Here is a 21,042-nt window from a genome sequence, read left to right on the forward strand (position 1 = left end):
AAACTCATGTGTTTAAGGTAGTAAACTCCCCAAGTGTATCTCCCTAGACCGTAAACACCTTTCCAAGGTGTTTAAGTGCCCTAAACACCTTCCGATGCATCTAAAAGCCACTAGAACCTTGTATACAAGAGTTTGAACCACCAAACAACCAAAGGAATGGGCCAACATGAGTTTACGACCATAAAATCATGTGTTTACGGCCGTAAACTTCTCAAGGAGTAAACATTGGACCGTAAACTCCATATTGTGCCCATTTTGAGGAGTAAACTCCAATGTGGTTCCATACTCACCTTCTATGCAACCCGGGACACTTTTAACACTTGTAGCAAAGTTTTTTTTATATCGTAAGACATCCTTAATTGCTTAATTAGTTACTAAATGACTAATTAGATACTTAAATGTATCATTACATGTTAAATAGGATTCGCATGTGTGGTCAAGTCCTCACTTGACACTTAGCATCCTATACTGGCACCTCCGTTGGATCCACTTACAACAGGAGAGTTCATACCCCTGAATGAACCTTTTAAATGTTTTTACATGTTTTATAGGGGGAATACAAGTTAAACATGCCAGTTAGCATATCAAACACATGTGATTGATAACCCGCATGCACAGGATTTTACCACAATGTACACTGTTTTACCGAGCAAGATACTATGATGGTTTCACAAAGGTTTTCATTTGTTTCAAAACTCTTACTTATACTGTTTTATCTAAATTCATTTTAAACTGATTTATAAAGGTTCCAAGGATTTATTAAGTTTTTCAAACTTATTTTACCAAAGAATACCAAAATGTGATTTTCCTAAGTATGAAGGTTTTCCAAGGTTTTCGTCAAATTCTCTTTCACGTCGTATACTTATACTTGTTAGTTACCGCTGCTCCGCTTTCACTAATTGTAAACTCCTACTTGATAATGATTTCACTTCTTGATACGCTTTCACTAATTGTAAACTCCTACTTGATAATGCTTTCACTCCTACTTGATAATGCTTTCACTTCTAGAGTAGTATCACATATTCGAAGGCCTATCGGATCTAAGCTATATATGACTTGTATACCCTATGTAATCGTAGCAGGACTCGATATGGATCATCCAGTGAAACACTAATAATCTCTTAGGACTCTTTAGACATTTCCATTCTCGCACGAACCCTGTAGAAAACCCTATCCACTTCAGTATTCGACAGAAGAGTTGATTCCGACCCCGAAGAAGTTCCTTGAGAAGATTTCCAGCTCGGAAATAAATGAACTAGGTCGAGACTATTGCATTCACTAAGTGCCTATATCTTTTAGGGACATCGGTGAGAGATTCGTCTAAACTTTCGAGATTTCCAGTCATCCATCATGAAGTGATGACACCCAGAGTCGGATTCGGAAGTAAGGCGGAGTAGAAATTCAATATGTCCATACGAGAAGAGAACCCTAGGTAACTACCCGAAGGAAACCCATGAAGGTCCTAGTCAAAGATACGAGGCAGATAGAGGGAGCCAGTGTATGGAACCCGAGAAGTGTCTTTTCCTCGTGTTCGTTACGCTAATACATCCATAAAATAATACAATTTAGTGAGTTAGTGGTTACACTACTCACGCTATGTGTTAGGTAAATCGTCGTTACCCGTTGCCAATTACACGATTAGAGCGGATCCCCGCACCTCTATTGAGAGCATTCAGCCGTAAGCCTTCATGAGCCTCTCCTTCTGCTGTTTCGTTCCAAACTGTTCACAAATCTTTCTGGGCCGAAGAGTGAAACCTTCCCAGTATAAAGGTAACGTAGTAGGAACAACTCGCATCCTATGGCCTTTTTCCGATACTCACACTCTTACCTTGTACACCAGGACTACATCATAGGGATGTAGGTCGACACTCAGACAACCACTACTCTAAGCACGGGAAAAATTTATGCCTAATACAGTTAGGATAGATATGTCCAGGGTTTAGCCATCGTCTCTCATTTTCACGCATTCCTTTTCGTGTAGGAAAAACCATGCCTCCGAAGAAGCGTAACCAGTCCACAGGCAAGAAACCTACACTCTTATTCGATGAAGTTACGTTTCAAGCTGCAGTCTCGGCAGCCGTAGCAGTTGTCATGGCTCACCTGAATACTAACAATGCCAATGTTAGCAAGGGCCCTATCGGGATTTCCGATCCTAGCAATGGACAACAACCACCAACCTCTGCATACCCAGCCACCCAAGAACCTCACTCAAACCCGCTGAAGAGAAAGATCAAGATCGAAGAGGGAAGTACCTCAGCTCAAGGACCTTCCGAAGGGCAACGAGCTGAGACAGTCAATACCCCTGTCAAACCTTCCCTCCTGACTTCAAAAATACCATACCTAGGAAACCTTCCCCACTGCAGCAAGTGCAGCTACCATCATCATGGTATATGCCGGGAACTTTATTGTGCTAGGTGCCACATGTTGGGGCATACTGCTCGCGTCTGCAAAACCCCCGTTGAGTTCATTACATCAACCGCTAATGTGGTGACCCGTACAGTTTTCCACCTATGTGGTGAAATGGGACACTTCAAAAGGGACTGCCCAACCGAAGGGAAAGACAAGGACACAGGAGGAGTCTAGCTATAATGCTTAGGGAGAAGCATCAAGGAAACCGGTAGATTTTGGTACGTCTCTCGATCTCAGATAACTAACCGAAAACATTAAAAGATTAATTCTAAGTGTAATTATTCCCCGTTAAGACGAAAGTCACAGCACTGTTATAAAATTTAAGATTCATCAGGTAAAACTATAATGGCTAAACATATACGTTACGACCATGTATAGTTAAGATGGATAGACCTAGAGTGAGTGAATGTCGCCTCATTTCCTGTTCCTCATTGGGTTGTGGATTTAAGACATAGTCGCTCAGTCAACAGTCGTCCCCATCTTAATTATGCATGACTAGTATATGTGAGGCGATTATAGAAATGCCTCGTGAGAATCCATTCATGAAAAGATACTCTGCTCAGAAACACTTAGGACTCTCTATAGTTCTGCGTCGACTCTATCGGTCCAAGTATCCGCGATAATGATACACATGACTAAACCTTAAGACGCCCAGAACTTGTGTGCCTATTCGGCGCATGACTCCATCGATCGTCATTTTATATCATGTCGAAGTGTGCAAACTTCGACGACTCTATCGATCATGATTAGACCTTGTGCAACCATGTGTAAATCCTTAGTGCTGTGTAAAAAGAACTTTCACCATAGCCATATCGGCAAATAAAGGTTCTTCCGAACCTAAACATAATACAAATAATCAAACCTAATGGGATCCGTCAGCCATCCCTCTTATCTCAAAACTTTTCGAAGTACCCAAGCGAAAGGTACCGCATGCTGTTGACCGACCCCTCTTAGTCATATGGAAACCAAAGCAAAAGACACGGCAAGATACTCCAGAAGACGATAACCATCCGAAGCATACTCCGTAGATTCCCCAGAAAGACCCTTCGCACCTTGCACATCAGGTTCGTGAACCCAGTGGATAGAACTCATGGGACTGACCACTATAACCAGGTATATGCATAAAGGTGGTATATAGTTAAGATAAAAAAGATTTAAGATGTGTGCTTCCTCCCTACTCCCTGTTCCTCGTTGGGTTGTGGGTCTGGGGTGGAGTCGCACAACTGAACATCCTGCCGACCTCAGTTATATACTGCTTGCATACACTAAGTATTAGTGGTTAAGCGAAGTATGAGCTCTACCATGAACCTCGTAGTAAAGCCCTTCATCCTATTCCATAAAATAGGAGCTGGAGTCAAGAGAAACATTGCGGGTTGAGCTACTATAATGACCACAAATCTGAAATTTGTGGTCATACCGGTTAAGCTCACATGATAACTAACACCCTCAGTTAGTGAAGAGATTAAAGTCCGAGTAATGGAACCCTATACTCACTAGATTTGACCTAGACCGAGAAGAATCAGAACCTTCAAAAGAGTAGTTGCAGTAGATGCTCGCACTACTCAGGCACTTCGTCCACCCTGTTACAGACAAGTGGTGCCTAGGATCCTCCGCCCTCTTGTATGGAGGAAGTCACCGTCGCCCTGTAGACGATAGACTGCATTATCCGAAGTGAACACTAGGATACCGAGAACCACAGGATAGCCCTCTCAGCCAAGAATACTTGATCAAGTGCGAAAGTAGTTGCCTTAAGCCTCATGACCCATATCCCGAAGAGATTAGAGACTTGACACCATGCTTGGTGTTAGCCGAAGGGTTATGCAGGAACATGCGCTTTCCGCACTAGAATAAACCGAAGCCTTAGAGATTCATTGGACTATCAGGTGTTCCACGAATGCCATCTCACGCAGAGATAGTAGAACCACCTCCTGAGGTAGTCCAACACTCAGCTGGTGAAACCCTATCTCCCCGACCCGAGGGTTTCCGTATCTCAAGATTTGTTGTGCAGGTTCACCTTGTACAAGCTTGAGATAGACACTCGGCAGCAAACAGATACCGTAGACACGCAACCCATCCGATGATCTAGAAAGTCTCTATCAGCCAGTTGACAGGAACCGGGAGACCAAAGACCACCCGAGCTTCCTAAGAACCAACCTGAAGGACTACACACCCAGTATGAGTGAGAACGTTAGGAACTTCATCTTGCCATAGAAGTACACTATGTTCTAATTACTGAAAAGCTCTACCCTTCTCAGAGCTTAGGACCATCCGAGAATCCTCACAGAGATTTGGTCCAACCCTCGTCAGACCACTACAACTTTCGGATATTCCACAAGCTTCACACCTCGATCGATCCACTTCTTAGAATCGATATGCGATTACCCGACGTTACTCTTCGTATCCCACTCATCTTGATAGAAACCATTGAGAACCCTAACCTTGTAGATACACCAGTCGGAACCCACTAACTACTCGAGACAGGGTCCACATCCCGTAGGTGAAGGTTTGTTGGAACAATAAACACAAACCAGAGTTCACTTGGGAAGGCGAGGACAAACAGAATAGGAAGTACCCTCCTGCCTCTACTCAGACATTCATACCTACTTCCTTGCCTAGACCTGAATTTCGGGACAAAATTCCCTCTAACGGGGGGATGATGTGACAACCCAAAGATTTCCATTAGTTTTAATGTTGAAGTTAACGTCAAAAATAGTTACGTCAAAAATTAGCCAAATTTATCCCGAAAATAGTTTTGACTGGAATTAAACCCATTGGAATATTTTAAATAATATTCGTCAAGCGAACAAAAATTAAGGCGGTATAATTTTAAAATTTGCCATGATTAAGGAAGTGGTGAAAAACCCGTTCGCGGTTGGTGTCAGGAGAACCCCAACTAGACCATAAGCCCCACCCTATATAAGGGAGGAGTGGGATTCACTCCCACGTTTTTGCCACCTTAGACACTCTCTCTCTCTCTCTACTTTCTCTCTCTACAAACGGGTTTTGGTCAAAAATCACCCATCCAAGCTCCAAATCGGTAAGTTAACCTTCCTAGCTTGTTATCTAACTTACCTAGCTTGCGAATTCGAGACTTAAACATCCGGAAACCTCAAGAACATGAGTTTACGGCCCATGAACACCTTCATGGACCGTAAACACTCATAATGGGGTTTTAATGCTCAAAAACCCTTCCAAACCACTTCTCATGCTTAGAAATGGCTTAGATGCTTACCCGAAAGGACTTAGAACACCAAAAGCGGACCAAATGGGGAGTAAACATGAGTTTACAGTCTAAGAATGTTCTTGGACCGTAAAACCATGTGCATGGACCATAAACACTTGTTTAAGTGTCAAACTACCCCTCAAACACCTCCAAGGGCTTCCATGAACTTCCTAGGGTGCATAGAACCTTATTTGCCTTCATTTTATGCACCAAAGCATGCAATATCATGTCACACATGAGTTTACGCCCAAGAAGGTTCTTGGACCGTAAACACATATCCTTAGACCATAAACACCCCCAAAGGGTGTTAAAGTGCCCACAACACTTTGTATGGCTTGTAATTGGACCTAGAACTTCGTATGCTTAACCTACAACCACAAAAACGCATGATTTGGGGACTAACATGATTTTACTGCCGTAAACTCATGTGTTTAAGGTAGTAAACTCCCCAAGTGTATCTCCTTAGATCGTAAACACCTTTCCAAGGTGTTTAAGTGCCCTAAACACCTTCCGATGCATCTAAAAGCCACTAGAACCTTGTATACAAGAGTTTGAACCACCAAACAACCAAAGGAATGGACCAACATTAGTTTACGACCATAAAATCATGTGTTTACGGCCGTAAACTTCTCAAGGAGTAAACATTGGACCGTAAACTCCATATTGTGCCCATTTTGAGGAGTAAACTCCAATGTGAGTCCATACTCACCTTCTATGCAACCCGGGACACTTTTAACACTTGTAGCAAAGTGTTTTATGTTGTAAGACATCCTTACTTGCTTAATTAGTTATTAAATGACTAATTAGATACTTAAATGTATCATTACATGTTAAATAGGATTCGCGTGTGTGGTCAAGTCCTCACTTGATACTTAGCATCCTATACCGGCACCTCTGTCGGATCCACTTACAACAGGTGAGTTCATACCCCTGAATGAACCTTTTAAATGTTTTTACATGTTTTATAGGGGGAATACAAGTTAAACATGCCAGTTAGCATATCAAACACATGTGATTGATAACCCGCATGCACAGGATTTTACCACACTGTACACTGTTTTACCGAGCAGGATACTATGATGGTTTCACAAAGGTTTTCATTTGTTTCAAAACTCTTACCTATAATGTTTTATCTAAATTCATTTTAAACTGATTTATAAAGGTTCCAAGGATTTATTAAGTTTTTCAAACTTATTTTACCAAAGAATACCAAAATGTGATTTTCCTAAGTATGAAGGTTTTCCAAGGTTTTCGTCAAATTCTCTTTCACGTCGTATACTTATACTTGTTAGTTACCGGCTTACCGTTGCTCCGCTTTCACTTATTGTAAACTCCTACTTGATAATGCTTTCACTTCTTGATACGCTTATACCTGTTATTGCCTCTATTTCGCTTATACTTGTAGTCACTTATACTTGTTAGACGCTTCTACTTCATCATTTGTCGATTCCACTTCGTGATACACTTATACTTGGTGCACTTATACTTCACGATTCGATTATTCCACACTATTCGCTCACACTGTATTATTTAGTTATTCCACACTATTCGCTCACACTGTATGATTCAGTTGTTCCACACTATTCGCTCACACTGTATGATTTAGTTATTCCACACTATTCGCTCACACTGTATGATTTAGTTATTCCACACTATTCGCTCACACTGTACGTTATACATCACGATTCGGTTATTCCATACTGTACGTTTACACACCGCGACCCAGTTATACATCACGATGCATTTCCATTTGTTACACACTCAATCGTAGTTAGATGTATGTCTGTACTTGTATAGGTGCATATAAATAATGATTGAAGGACTTAGGAAGGTTTGTCCGCCCTATTTCCTTTTCTTCGTTGAGATGTGGTCTGGTGGGATCGGATGGCCGTCCGAAGGTCGTTTGGTTCATTTGTTGTATGTTATGTATACGAGTATAGACATATAGGTTTACATTAGTCAATCCAATTATGAGTCTCTACCCCTAGTTCAACACTTACATATGAAACCCACTACCCACTATTTGGGATGCATCTTCGGGACACGGCCTTCTCCGTCGTCTAGTTGGTAACCAGAGTATCCTGTAGGGAGAGCGGACATTATGTGTATAGATCTATATGGGATTGACACCCCTGCACCCTGACTGCTAGCTACAGTCCACGACCCACCAAGCCAAGGGGTGACAAATGTCATAATTTATAGACGCTTGTAGGGCGTCAGGTACTCTAGTGTCGGTTAGTATGGTTACGAGTATCTCAGGTTGCCTTATAATTCATGGCCTTAAGGTAACGGTATTTCACCGACAATTTACACTGTATGCTGGTAACTCATTTTCAGAGTCACACTGTTTTGACCTTGCAAGATGTATCTTTCATTTGATACTATCTGTGGTCTGTATTCTCTGTTTTGACCTTGCAAGATGTATCTTTCATTTGATACTGTATGTGGTCTGTATTCACTGTTTTAGACCTTACCAGCTGTACCTTTCATTTGGTACCTTCTGGGGTCTGTGTCTCCATTTATTAGACTGAATCAGGCATGTCGTTCGTTCGATATTCTCCTGGAGTCTATGATTCCTTTGCCTTAGTCAGCAGTCCTCACTGTTGAGGCATATGTTATTTCCCTGACTTCTCTTGCTTCCTTAAATAATCAAATTCAGTATTTTGATAATGATAGCGATTAAGGGAAAACTACTTTTTACCACATAACTCCGTGCAGTCTTGGTAGAAGGCTGCTTTTATTAAAGAAAATATAGGATTTTCTGGAAAGAACTCTAATACACTATGAACTCTTAAACTACTACATTATAAAGTTATTTGAATAAAATGTCACTAATTACTTATGAACTCACCAACATTTGTAAAAATGCTGATACTCGCTTTTCAAATAACTTGTATTCTCAGGTTAGCATTAGACAAGTACATCCCCGGAGCTATTGATGAAGAGAGCTTAGTACCATGCTGTGTTTATTACATTTACTTGTATTACTCTGATATATTGTGATGTAAACAATGTAAAACTATTACTATTAATGCAATGTTTTGTTGTACTTTAATTACTATAATGCATGTGTTGTGATACTTGACATGGCGTCATCCACCCCAGAACGTTTCCGCCGTTCCGGTTTTGGGGTGTGACAAATAGGTCCTGAAATTACCGATCGCCCCTTAAGCCTTCAAATCCTTTCAATTTAAGTCCGTTAGTTACCAAACATAACCCGACTTCTGAAATCATTTTCAAATTAAATCCAGAACTTACACTTTTAACCCCCAAAACACTAAATTATAACATTCGGCTCTCCAAAACCAACACCCCTACTAAAAAAATAAAAATTTAGGGCGACTATTCATTCATCATTTTATCTATTTATTTATTTAATACACAAGATGTTACAGGATAGCCCATAAGATTTCATCCAAGGGCTTGATTCTGGAAGGTTCTTGTGGGCTGCTTGGAGTCTACACCAACCCTAAGAAGAGTTTCAAGAGCCGAAATTATCTTCCCATCTCTTTATAAGATTCTCCAACTTGGTTTGGTGTTTGTTATCTATTAGAGGAACAACATTTGAGGTGCTAAGGTTCTTAAAAGCTCAAGATCTTCAAGCTACAATCAAAGGTAAGTTTCTAACTTGGTTTTAGTTATAGAAATCGATTTTGTTGTATGCTAGATTAGGCTTTGCAAGCCTCGGATATTTATTGCATGTACAAATAGAAAAACTAGATTCAAGCATTAGGGTTTGCATGTACACCATAGGATTGATGTATTGCTCAAAACCCAACACCATCAACATACCGAAGTCTGATGATATTCCTTCTTAGCTACTCCAGCACATAGTGCGGGATTAGTCGGTCTTGAGAACCCAATCCATTTTGAAGTTGGGCCTACCATTACTATCTACACACGATACTCTTTCCCATGACATATCATGTTTATCAGACATAGAAGATGAAGAACTGTTAGAATTATTAGATGATTTATGAGTGTGAACTTTTGGTACCCATATGTAGTATGGTTTAACCTATTTCTTGTTTGATCGGATGAATGCATCAACACTCGTTTTAGAACTTGAAACTGATCATCGAGATGACATCGACCTAACTGATCTTGGTTCGACTGAAACATCTCTTGAATTTGACATCTTGTCCGGCATTCTCTTCTTGTCCTTGGGTGTTTGATTCTTGGTCCTTTTAGTATTCTAGACACCATTACGTGAACGTGACCTCGAAGGGGGTTTTTTGTAAGGTCTCCCCCTTGAAGCATTCTCCCAACCTTATTTATAGTAGGGAACATATGAACGATGTAGGGAATTTCTAGCAATGTGCCCATGAATCCCACAGTTAAAACAAGTCTGTCTTTTCATATAAATAAGATTGTGACTTGGTCCTTGTCCAACTGAAGTTCGTTTCGAAGAACCTCCACAAGCACAAACACAAGAACATTTATAAGACCGCTTGATAGATTTCTGTGGCTGGGATTTTTCAACAGTGGGAGTATCATCATCACAGGCTTTTGAAACATTTTTAGCAGAACTAGTATTAATTTTGTTCTGCTTAATCCCATTATGCATTGTCACTTTCTCTCTGCACTTGAGGTAGAGTATGAGAATCGTTCACCTCAACACTTCTAGTGGGGATGGATTGTTCACCCTCAACTGAAATTGATACAAGGGGCTGGCTATATTGAGCATGTGTATCTGTCTCTTTGGCTTCAAGAGGCGGAGTATAGTATCATTGAATGGAGGTGGAACACTGTGATAACCTAGACCCTTACCATGTTTGTCTTTCCACTTTAATTGTTTTTCAATTATTGTCTCAACATTCTTACTTGACACATCAAACTTTTTAAAATTAAAGTTTGTATTTTAAAACTTAATTTTCAATGTGTTAAGCTCGGCCGTTAGAAGGATACACTCTCAGAAAGACCCAAAAACCCTTAAAAGAAAAATTAGAGGCCCAATACTCTTAACTTAATTTTCAATGTGTTAAACTCGAGGTTGATAAATCCGAGAATACCACCGAGAATGTGGGACCGAATACTCTTAACCGAGATCTTGAAAATCGAGAAGTGGAGCTGATCGAGATCTCGCACCGAATACACGGATTGAAAAGCGAACCGAAAACTGAAGGCACATCGAGAACCTGTGAGGTTGCGGCCGAGAACGAGGTGCAATCGAGAACCTGACCGAGAACATGCACCCTAACTGAAATCGCTGCTGGCCGCCGAGATTTCCTAGGGTTTGACCGAAGACCGAGGTCTGACGCCGAGATTTCGCAATTTTTTGACCAAAAACACCCAAAAATTGCCAAAAAAAAAACAAAATTTTAATTATTTGTTCCCAAATTTGATCAAACTCCCTAAAATAGTGAAGAACACGAAAAACAACGGCAAAAACTTTGTCAAAGATAAATCAATAACACCAAGAATTCGAAGAAAAACTTAAAGAAACTCTTAATATTTTGCAATAACTCGATTGATACCAATCCTTAGCTCTGATACCAATTGTAAAACCCAAAATCTTGATGCATCAATTGATTTCACTATGATGGTGCAGAATCCCAATCAAGTGAATGATACAAAATGTGATATGGAACAAGAACATAAGATGAATCTTCAATGCACGCTATATTCAATGATAGTCTGGTATATAAGATTCAGATTACACTTGGTTTTCTCACTGTTTCTCTCTAAAACACGTTCTTGGCTGATTGGAATCATACATCTACACCTTTACACGCCTAATAATAGGCTATATATATATATATATATATATATATATATATATATATATATATATATATATATATATATATATATATATATATATACCTAAATAACAAAGGCCCTGCCTAAAACCTAAAAGCTTAACCGAAATCGCATGTGATTTCGGTCCAAACACCACCGAAAACATGTTGTTTTCGGTCCTAGATCAAGAACTCTAGTATTCATGAAAAGAAAAGTATAAACCACAATTTATGACCTAACACTAAGCCATCTCTAGGGTTCATTTCTAGCCTTTAACCCCCTTATACCCCAGAGAAACCCTAGCCCCATACCCTCAGAGATTTGTGGCCTTTTGGGAGCATTTGATAGCTTGGAGAAAAAGAGAACAAGGGAAGAAGGTGCTCTATTGTCGAATCTTTCAAAAGCATCTGGACCTTTGTAAGTGTTAAAGGATCAATCTTTTTGGCTTAAAGTGGCTAGATTTAGAATACCGTCTGATGTTCTTCATCATTGAGCAAATCTGAAAGGAAGGAACTCATAAAGTTGGCAACTTTATGACTCTCCTGAGTCCTATGAGCATCATATGTTGTAGATCTAGGATTTGGTTGGAATTTTTATCATTGCTTGTGTTTTTGGGTATTTTTAGCTTATTATGACCTAAACTGGATTCTAGACATTTTTTGGCATGCATGTCTATAAAGCTTTCATCTTTATGATAGATTTGATATTTGAAAACCCTTCTGGAGTGGTTGGGTTAAGGTCTTTCCAAATTAAGGGCTTAATGGTTATGGTGGTATTTGGCTTATTTTGGACCTAGGGTTACATATCTTGATCTGTTTGGGCATCTTAATGGATAAAGCTGGAAACTTTATCCATTTAGACCATAGAATGGACTAGATCTGATCTTTGGAGCTCTTAGAATTGAAGAAAGCTTCTTAATCTATTAAGTTGCTGGGAATGCAACGCCCACGACATGGCCATAGGTCGCCACGATGTGACAACTAGGAATTTCATGTCAGTTTGATCATATAAGGGCCACAACGTGGCCAAGGAAAGCCACGACATGACAGTTGACTAAAGTCAACATCAGCCGTTGACTTTGGGTATGGACTGACTTTTGGTCAAGTTTCTATTTTTAGAAAGATGACTTAAGGTATACCTTGTATGGATTGTTAGGAAGGGTTTAACACCCATATTTTGGCAGTGAGGACTGTTAGCTATGGTTGCTGCGACGTTGGGCTGGGTGTTAGTCGGCTTTTGATTCAGGCGAGTCTCTTCACTATACTCATAGGTCGAAGGCACCATTACTGACCCACATGATTATAGTTATAGGATGATAATTGTCATCGTGACACTTGCTAATATGGTTGTATGTGATTGATTATATATGTGACTATTACTGGTATGATTGTATGTTATATGCATAGAACCAATTTGGGCTTAGAGAAATTATGGACTCAGGGTTGATATGGACCCAACATAACTACATGTTGTTACATGGAGTCTATGAACTCGAGGTTGATACGGACCAACGGGTTGATACATACCCAACACAGCCACATGTTGTTATATTTATATATGTGTGTTGCAAGTGGTATTTTAGGGAACTTACTAAACTTTGTGCTTACGGTTTTGTGGTTTAAACATTTTTAGGTACTTCTAGTTTCAAAAGGAATAGCCCCACTTGATCGCATTACACCCCATGGAGATTTATTCTGCAATGATTGTACTCTGATATTTTGACAATACTTATACTTTGATCACCCTCTGGGATAATCAATGAATGGTTTTGACTTATTAAAAATAAAAATTTTACTCGGTATATTTGGGACGTTACAGTGACATACCAATATGAATTTAGTATTGGAATACTTTTACCATATAACTCCCTTCAAAATATTACAATATAATTTAAACTTAAATTTGTATATAAACATGGACAACACAGGAGATACAAAAGTATTTACAAAACAAATTGTGTATATATATTAACTTAAGAAGATTTTAATGGAAATAGTTAATACTAAATTAATTTGGAATTATTTTTGTAGTTTACTATACTAAGGTTTAAAGGTCATATATGTCATTTTGTAATGATGATTTTCCAATATGAATTATGTATTAATAGATTTTCCAATATAACCCCCATAAAAATATTCCAATATAATTAATACTTACATTTGAATAGAAATATGTACAAAAGAAAATGATTAAAAAGTGTAACAAAATAAATTGTGTGTATATTAAGTTACAAAGACGATAATTAAAATAATTAATAATAAATTTGATATTAGTTTTGTGGTTTACTTTACTGTCCTATAAAAGTTATGTATGTCATTTTTTAATAAAAGATTATTGATTTTTTATTTTTACATGCCTTCACCTCTTAAAACGCTTTAAAGATAATATGTTTTCTAAGATGTTAATTACTAAATGAAAAATCATAAAAACATTATTATACATATCAAATTCTTTTTTGCATGTTTGTAAAATATAGCATACACAAATGAGATTTTACAAATTAATGATACTCTAAAGTTGTAGAAATTCCATTTCCACTGAATCTAAGAAATATATTTTATATTAAAAAGTATTGTTTTAAGTTTATTAAAAAGGTTGATATAACAATTAAAATATATGTTAATTATATCTTATAAACAGTTATTATTATTATTATTATTATTATTATTATTATTATTATTATTATTATTATTATTTTTGTAAATTTAATATGAACTAACATAAGGCATTGATGTTGTTTTCTAAAAAAATATATTTAATATTAAATTTGAATAAAATATCATATAACATATACTCAAAAGCCTTTTAAATTAATATAAAATAAAAAGATGATATCTCAATTACCCACATACTTTTTCATTAAATCTCATTTAATATAAATGAAGATTTAAAAAAAATAAATAAATAAAAGAAGATGATTTTTTTTTTTATTTATTTTTATTTTTATTATAATGATACTTAATTGATAGTTTAATTGTAAGGTTTATTTAATTGGTGAAATTTTTAGTGTCATATAACTTCCACAATGTAAACCTATTTAATTTGTTTAAATATGGTTATAATTTCATTAGTGGAAATATTATTGTTTTTCTAATAAAAATAATCTTCCTATTCTAATAAAAGAATAATTTAATTCTTTTTTTGACATGTATAATCATATTAAGCTTCATAATTAATGTATATTTTATTTTTCTTTTGCAATGTATCACCTTATTATGTCTCCTAACTAATGCATGTCATTTGTCAACCTAATAATTATCCATTTGAAATTTCAAATTTTAAATTTCCACTCTAATTACATTAAATTAAACATTAGAATAAAAGTTAAAATAAAATTAATACAAATTATAAAGTGATATCATTTTACATATTTTTTAAATCAATGATTATAATTTTATATAATTAAAAAAATCTCTTAATTAATAATTTATTTAAAATTAGTGTTTAATAATTTTGAGTTTTTAATTACTAAAATTTAATTAAATTTATAACCGTGGTTTCCACGAGTTATAAACTAGTATAATAATAGTTAGTACTTATATTTGAGTTTGAACAATTAAATATAATCAACTCTAAAATTACATGTCCAATCTAACGTATCTTTTTAATTGTTCTAATATTTAATAGTCTAACATTAATTATTGTTTTTTTTTTACTATGCAACACACAACCATTCGCCTAATATTTAATAATAGAGGAATATTTTCAAATACCACAAACATTAAAAAAAACCCAGACTCTTCGGATTTCAATATAACATATAATATATTAACAAAATATATTATTAAATATGAAATGTTCTCATATTATTATGGCATCGTGTAGGAAAATGGAAAATTATCGATAACCATCTTCTGGGATGCCTTGAGGATAGTACTCCTTGGAACAGAATCTTGCCGGGTAATGTTAATATATTTGTGTGGAGATCTATTCTTGAAAGAATGCTTAAATTGGGTATTTATCGGTTCTCATGTCCATTTGAAACATTTTGTTAGAGACAGAGTCCCACCTCTTTCTGAATTGTTTAGTCTCTCGGGATGTGTGCTACCATCAACAACTGGGGGAATCATGTTCCGGTGGATATCAAATCTCTCCATGATCTCTTCAGTTGCGCGTCTAGTTTTGGTACCCTTGGTTGCATGAGCAAGGTTGTTTCGGTTGTGCTCTCAGCTTTTGCTTGGACTATCTGGAGTTAAAGGTGTGATAAAATATTTAATGACAATGTTAAGAATTGTCATATGTTGGCTAGCGAGGTGAAGATGTTGACTTTCAAATAGAATAAATACAGATCTAGAAAATGTTATTTCTTTAATTGGGTTGATTAGTGTCATAACCCTTCATAAGAATGTATCAAACTTATATAATACAAATCTAAAAAAGGTTATTTCTTTATTTCTTTAATTGCTAGCTTGTTTTCTATAAAATTCTTGTTGTTAAAAAAAATGTTAATTTAATCACAACATTAAAAAGGTAATAGTAAATTGAATGTTATATTTAGTTTTATTAAGAAGGTAGTCACAAGTAGCGGCCGTCAAAAAGTATGATTTTAATAGATGTTATAATAAGATCTAAAATTGTTACAAATTCATATAACAAATTAGAATAAGAAATTATTATTTCATTGCTAATATTAGTAACATGCATATTTTCAACATGTCTTTGCCAAAATTTAAACCATATAATTTTATTCTACGTAGCGCGCGTGTGTGTGTGTATATATATATATATATATATATATATATATATATATATATATATATATATATATATATATATATAGGCTTAGGTTATTTTGTTTTTACTAAGTATTGTGTGCCAAAATGCACAAATCTGGACCAATTGATGAAATTAATCAATGAACATGATTTGAGGGTGTATGATATTACAATGGGGTAACATATAGTATATAATCACACAATTTTAAGCAAAAGGGTATTTTGGACAATTAACTACATTTATAAAAGGAAATTTTCGGATTTTTAAGGATGATTAATTTTCCTAATTTAAAAAAAATATGAATTTTTTAATTAATTCAATTTCAATTTTTTACCAATTTTATTCTGTCAGAATATTATTTGTTAGAATGATGCTCTTTCAGAATTTTATTCTAATAGAATATTATTTTGTTAGAATGATTCTCTTTCAGAATTTTATTATAATAGAATATTATTGAAGAAAAACAAAATTTTTGAATCAGATGTTGAAAAATAACAACATTCTAATATATTCTTATACATCCAAACTTAAATACAAATTCATACATATTCTTATAGACTAAAATCTTTATACATTTTAATATAATTATACATATTCTAAAAGAATATCAAGGTCTTCAACGCCTTCTTCCAGTCATTCCTATCACAAATACAACAAAAACTAATAATTGTTAAAAAAAACATGTTACTTACAATTAACTATCACTTAATATATTCTGATAGAATACATAGAATATGATATAATGCTTATAATACATTCTGGCAGAATAAATCGATTTTATTATGATAGAATAAATTCTGATAGAATATATAGAATACATTCAAAGGTATTGTATTTACAGCTAGTAATTCCGACAGAATGCATACCACAAGGTTAAATTCTTTAAATACTCTTTCAGGCATTTCAACAAACACTTGTTAGACATTATCATCAAACAAGCCAAAAACCATATTTGATTTACTTGCAATAGTTTACATATAAACATAATTTCCAGCAACATGATTTAGAATGCATACCACAAGGTTCAAATAGTAAATTAATTTGTGTTGATGAAAAATAAAAAGGCACAAACAACCTAGAATTGTATTCCATAATCGAAAGAAAAACAAAATATATGGCAGACCCATTAAAGCATAGAAACGTGGTTTTCATATAAGATTTGAAAACATTATTTTGTAAGAAAGAAGAGCATCCACATAAAAGAAATTGAAACTCATCAACTTGAACACATGAATAAAGAATGTTACTTACATTATAAGGCCTTGATACAAGAGCTGGAACCATACGAACTAACATCTTTTTCTATGCTTCCTTCTAACTGAAAGTGACTCATTAAGCAAGAAAGAACAAATTTTGGAATAAGTAACTGAAGTTCACTGAGACATTTTAACAAACAGTTGGTGTGCAAATCGGAATATTTTCAATTCCACCAACAGTTCACTAAGACAGCAAGTTGGAATATTTTCAATTCTACATAACTAAAGAACTTACTGACTAAATATGACATTTTTTAACAAAAAAGAAAAGTTACCCGGATCTGATCGATGGTGTGTTCCATGTGTCTCGTTACTAATCTTTGTAGAAAAATCAATCATATGCCGTGAAGATGATGACTGTGTTGCATGTAGTATATGAAGATGATGAAGAAAATGTCGACGACGTCATAGGGTTAATTATTTGGAGACTTGAAAATGATAAGGTTTGTAAAAAAAACTGCACACGTGATTTAAGGGACCACCATTCGACTTCCCTCAATCATTTGATGCCTTCTCGATTTGATGAAGACGACGATGAGGACCGAAGTCCCTTTCTCAGCCCACCCTACAAATCTATTTGACCCTCACTAGTGCCCTTGATTTTTGACTGCTCCCATTCGATCGTTCCTTATTCCCGATCTGTTGAAGAAGACGCGTCCCCTCTTTGTGCATTTAGGATTGTGGATATGATGATTTTAAATAAGCAAAACAATAGTAGACGTGATTTAAGGGATATACCAAATATATAAGAATTTATTTTTAGTTTATAAAAACAAAATGACCCATCTACCCTTTTTTTACATTAATGATTTATTTATTTTTCTTGAATTCTTATTGGTGCATTTAAGCAAACAATAGTTGCTAAAAACATTTGAACCTAATTATATATATATATATATATATATATATATATATATATATATATATATATATATATATATATATATATATATATACTTTCATTTCAACAATAAAATAAATATTTATTAAAATCAGTAGTTCAACATAATTTCTAGATCATACTAATATAACTTTTATTAATCTCCCTTACATTTCCTTTGAATGATTAACAATTTCACATTCATGGGGGTTTATTAAACCATAAAACTTCAAATTCGCGACCCATTCAAACCTAAACACATAGTTATATTTATATTCCCATGTTTTTCATGTCAACTCAACTGAACCCCCTCCAGCCTTAATCGGGACTTCAATATCGTTATAGTTCGAGTACCTCGAGTTCTCCAACCTTTCACCTTGTCCCCAAATCGCATACGCCTCTTCACCATGAGCCGCCTCGTCTCCGATTTCCATATCCTCATCTGACATTCTCAATGGAACGATTAATTGCACGAATAAACACACTAAACTTGTCATCACAATATTAAGCACAATCACGAATAAAATTCCAAGTATTTGTACACCCATCTGTCTAACTCCATAACGAATGCTTTGTGAAGACCCACGGTGCAAACCTGGGAATAAACCCATGTATTTGTTTGTATATCCATAGAATAATTCGCATAGATGTGGCTCAGAAAATAGCCCGGTGAGGAGGCCACCTAGGGTTCCGGCGATTGCATGAGTGTGTAGCACCGCCATTGTGTCGTCAACTTTCTGTAAGAGTTCGGACTTCTTGTGGACCACCATCATGGTGAACCATGGGATTGAACCCGATAACAATCCCATTATTATTGCGGAGTATCCTTGTACAACACCTGATCAAATTTGAAACCAAATAAGTCGACTAAAACAAGAAATCTTGAAAGAGCGTTTGACAAATTAAGCTGTACGTGGCATGTCTGGCAGGATTCTTTATTGAAAATATTTGTATATATGAGTAATATTTACCATATAAATGGATTATTTTATGTCTTGAACTTTAGGGAAGTGTATTAGGGTTTGAAGAAACCCTAAACCTATATGTAAGCTATATGGAAATTAGAATGGTGACATGATAATCTATTAAACATTTTAGAGTTTAACGGATAAAGTCAATGCTTTGAAATAACATGCATGTAGGTTGAGGAAGATCCGTAATTATGCTAATAATGTCATGGGTCATTCAATTTATATTGCACATTTATGGAAACGTTAAGCCAAGAAGAAGTACCTGCTGCTGGGGTTATGCAAACTAAACCAGTGATCATGCCTTGAACTGCACCAATGACCGAAGCTTTCTTGAAGAAAATTACATCAAGGATGAGCCAAGTTAAAAGACTGGTGGCAGCACAGACATGGGTGTTCAAAACTGCTAAAGAAGCATCTGCGCTTGCTGCATAAGGGTCACCACCATTGAAACCAGTCCACCCCATCCATAACAGCCCAGCTCCGGCCAACATGAGAATAATGTTGTTCGGAGGAAATCTTTCCCTATCCTTTGTCAATCTTGGACCAACCTAGGACAAAACAAAGGAAAAATTGTGATGCTATGGTGTAAAGAAATTAAAAACATAAAACGATTTTCTTTTAATTAACCACTGTATATATAAGATTCATGTACCCAGTAAGCAGCAGTGAAACCAGCAACTCCTGAAGAAAGATGGATGACATAACCACCTGAATAGTCGATTATTCCCATTGTAGATAACCAACCAGTAGTAGACCAGATGGTGAAAGCACCAACAGTGTAAGAAAAGGTTAGCCAAAGTGGAACAAACAGCATCCACGCATAGAAATTCATCCTTCCTAAAACTGCTCCGGCTATCAGAATCAATGTGATGGCGGCGAAAACAAACTGAAAAAACACCATAGTTGCGTTTGGGAACAATCCAAGAAATGCCTGCTCAAGAAGGTACTTTTGCTCCACGGAAGCGTTGACTTTTCCCCAAATAGGGATGAGTTGATCACCGAAAGAGAGCCTATAACCCCATAAAACCCAACAAACTAAAACCATTGCGAAAGCATAGAGAGCCATAAAGGCAGAGTTAACAGCCCACTTCTTCTTGACTGCTCCACCATACAAGATTATAAGCCCTGGTACGCTCTGCATGCCCACAAGAGTAGCTGCGATAAGTTGCCATGCATTGTCAGCTTTGTTCATCCAATCAGGACTCGCATCACTGGGCAACAGATTTGGAGGAAAGGCAAATGGTGTGGTTCCATTGAAGGGTGCTGGTGGTGAGAAACTCATATCGACTCTCTGTATTATTGAAGCCAAGTGTTAGATCGATGGTGTCTTCACCAAATGTGAGAATGGAAGATATATATACAGCATTTTTAAATGGGTTTTATTTGTTGATTCTCACGATAAGCTGGTTAAATTCCTATGAGGACATCAATCCATTTTGTCATTTCTTGAAAATGACTTCTTTTTAAAAGATTCAGAAAATCGATCAAGTGAACGAATGATTAATGGAAGGATGTAGCAATTCTTGTGAGTTAGCGGTTATTGGATATTTCGCTAGAGAGTTTGGCTGTCCAGGGCAATCGGTGATTCCAATGTAGAAAGCCCTTGTTGCACCAACATAGTATCAACAACAACACGTTGGTTTCTCTTCATTTGGAATCAAACATAGTATCTATTAATAATATTTAAGAATGCATGAATATCTATGCCGAAATAGTATTATATATATGAACAAATGATATGATGTAGGTTTTTGTTTTCTTATAATTTGTCTTTTTTGAGTAGGTCACTATCAACTTAACACTAATTTTTAAGTTGAATTGCATGATAAGATAATGACAAAACTG

General features: G+C 36.0%; 1 protein-coding gene and 1 long non-coding RNA gene across 2 annotated transcripts; both read right to left on the reverse strand.

Annotated features, from left to right (window-relative positions):
* Positions 1-16,617: 16,617 nt before the first annotated feature.
* LOC145045419 (uncharacterized) lies at positions 16,618-17,656 on the reverse strand. Its single transcript, XR_013681826.1, has 3 exons — positions 17,622-17,656; positions 17,342-17,408; positions 16,618-16,729 (listed from the first exon to the last, which is right to left on the reverse strand). It is a non-coding gene; the product is annotated as an uncharacterized LOC145045419 (long non-coding RNA).
* Positions 17,657-18,513: 857 nt separating this feature from the next.
* On the reverse strand, positions 18,514-20,479 carry LOC145045298 (ammonium transporter 2 member 5-like). Its single transcript, XM_078993632.1, has 3 exons — positions 19,850-20,479; positions 19,460-19,745; positions 18,514-19,064 (listed from the first exon to the last, which is right to left on the reverse strand). The coding sequence occupies exons 1-3, from the start codon at positions 20,477-20,479 to the stop codon at positions 18,514-18,516; spliced, it is 1,467 nt and encodes a 488-aa protein (XP_078849758.1).
* Positions 20,480-21,042: the final 563 nt, after the last annotated feature.

Source organism: Lactuca saligna, chromosome 5, assembly GCF_052625555.1.
Source record: "Lactuca saligna cultivar CGN05327 chromosome 5, ASM5262555v1, whole genome shotgun sequence".
Lineage (NCBI taxonomy): Eukaryota > Viridiplantae > Streptophyta > Magnoliopsida > Asterales > Asteraceae > Lactuca > Lactuca saligna.

What these genes read in the sequence shown, in the direction of transcription:
- LOC145045298 (XM_078993632.1), bottom strand. Translation starts at nt 20,479, where the DNA reads ATGAGTTTCTCACCACCAGCACCCTTCAATGGAACCACACCATTTGCC. An exon ending in GTTTCACTGCTGCTTACTGG is followed by an intron (nt 19,746 to 19,849) that starts GTACATGAATCT and finishes GTTTTGTCCTAG; the next exon opens with GTTGGTCCAAGATTGACAAA. An exon ending in TTGCATAACCCCAGCAGCAG is followed by an intron (nt 19,065 to 19,459) that starts GTACTTCTTCTT and finishes AAATTTGATCAG; the next exon opens with GTGTTGTACAAGGATACTCC.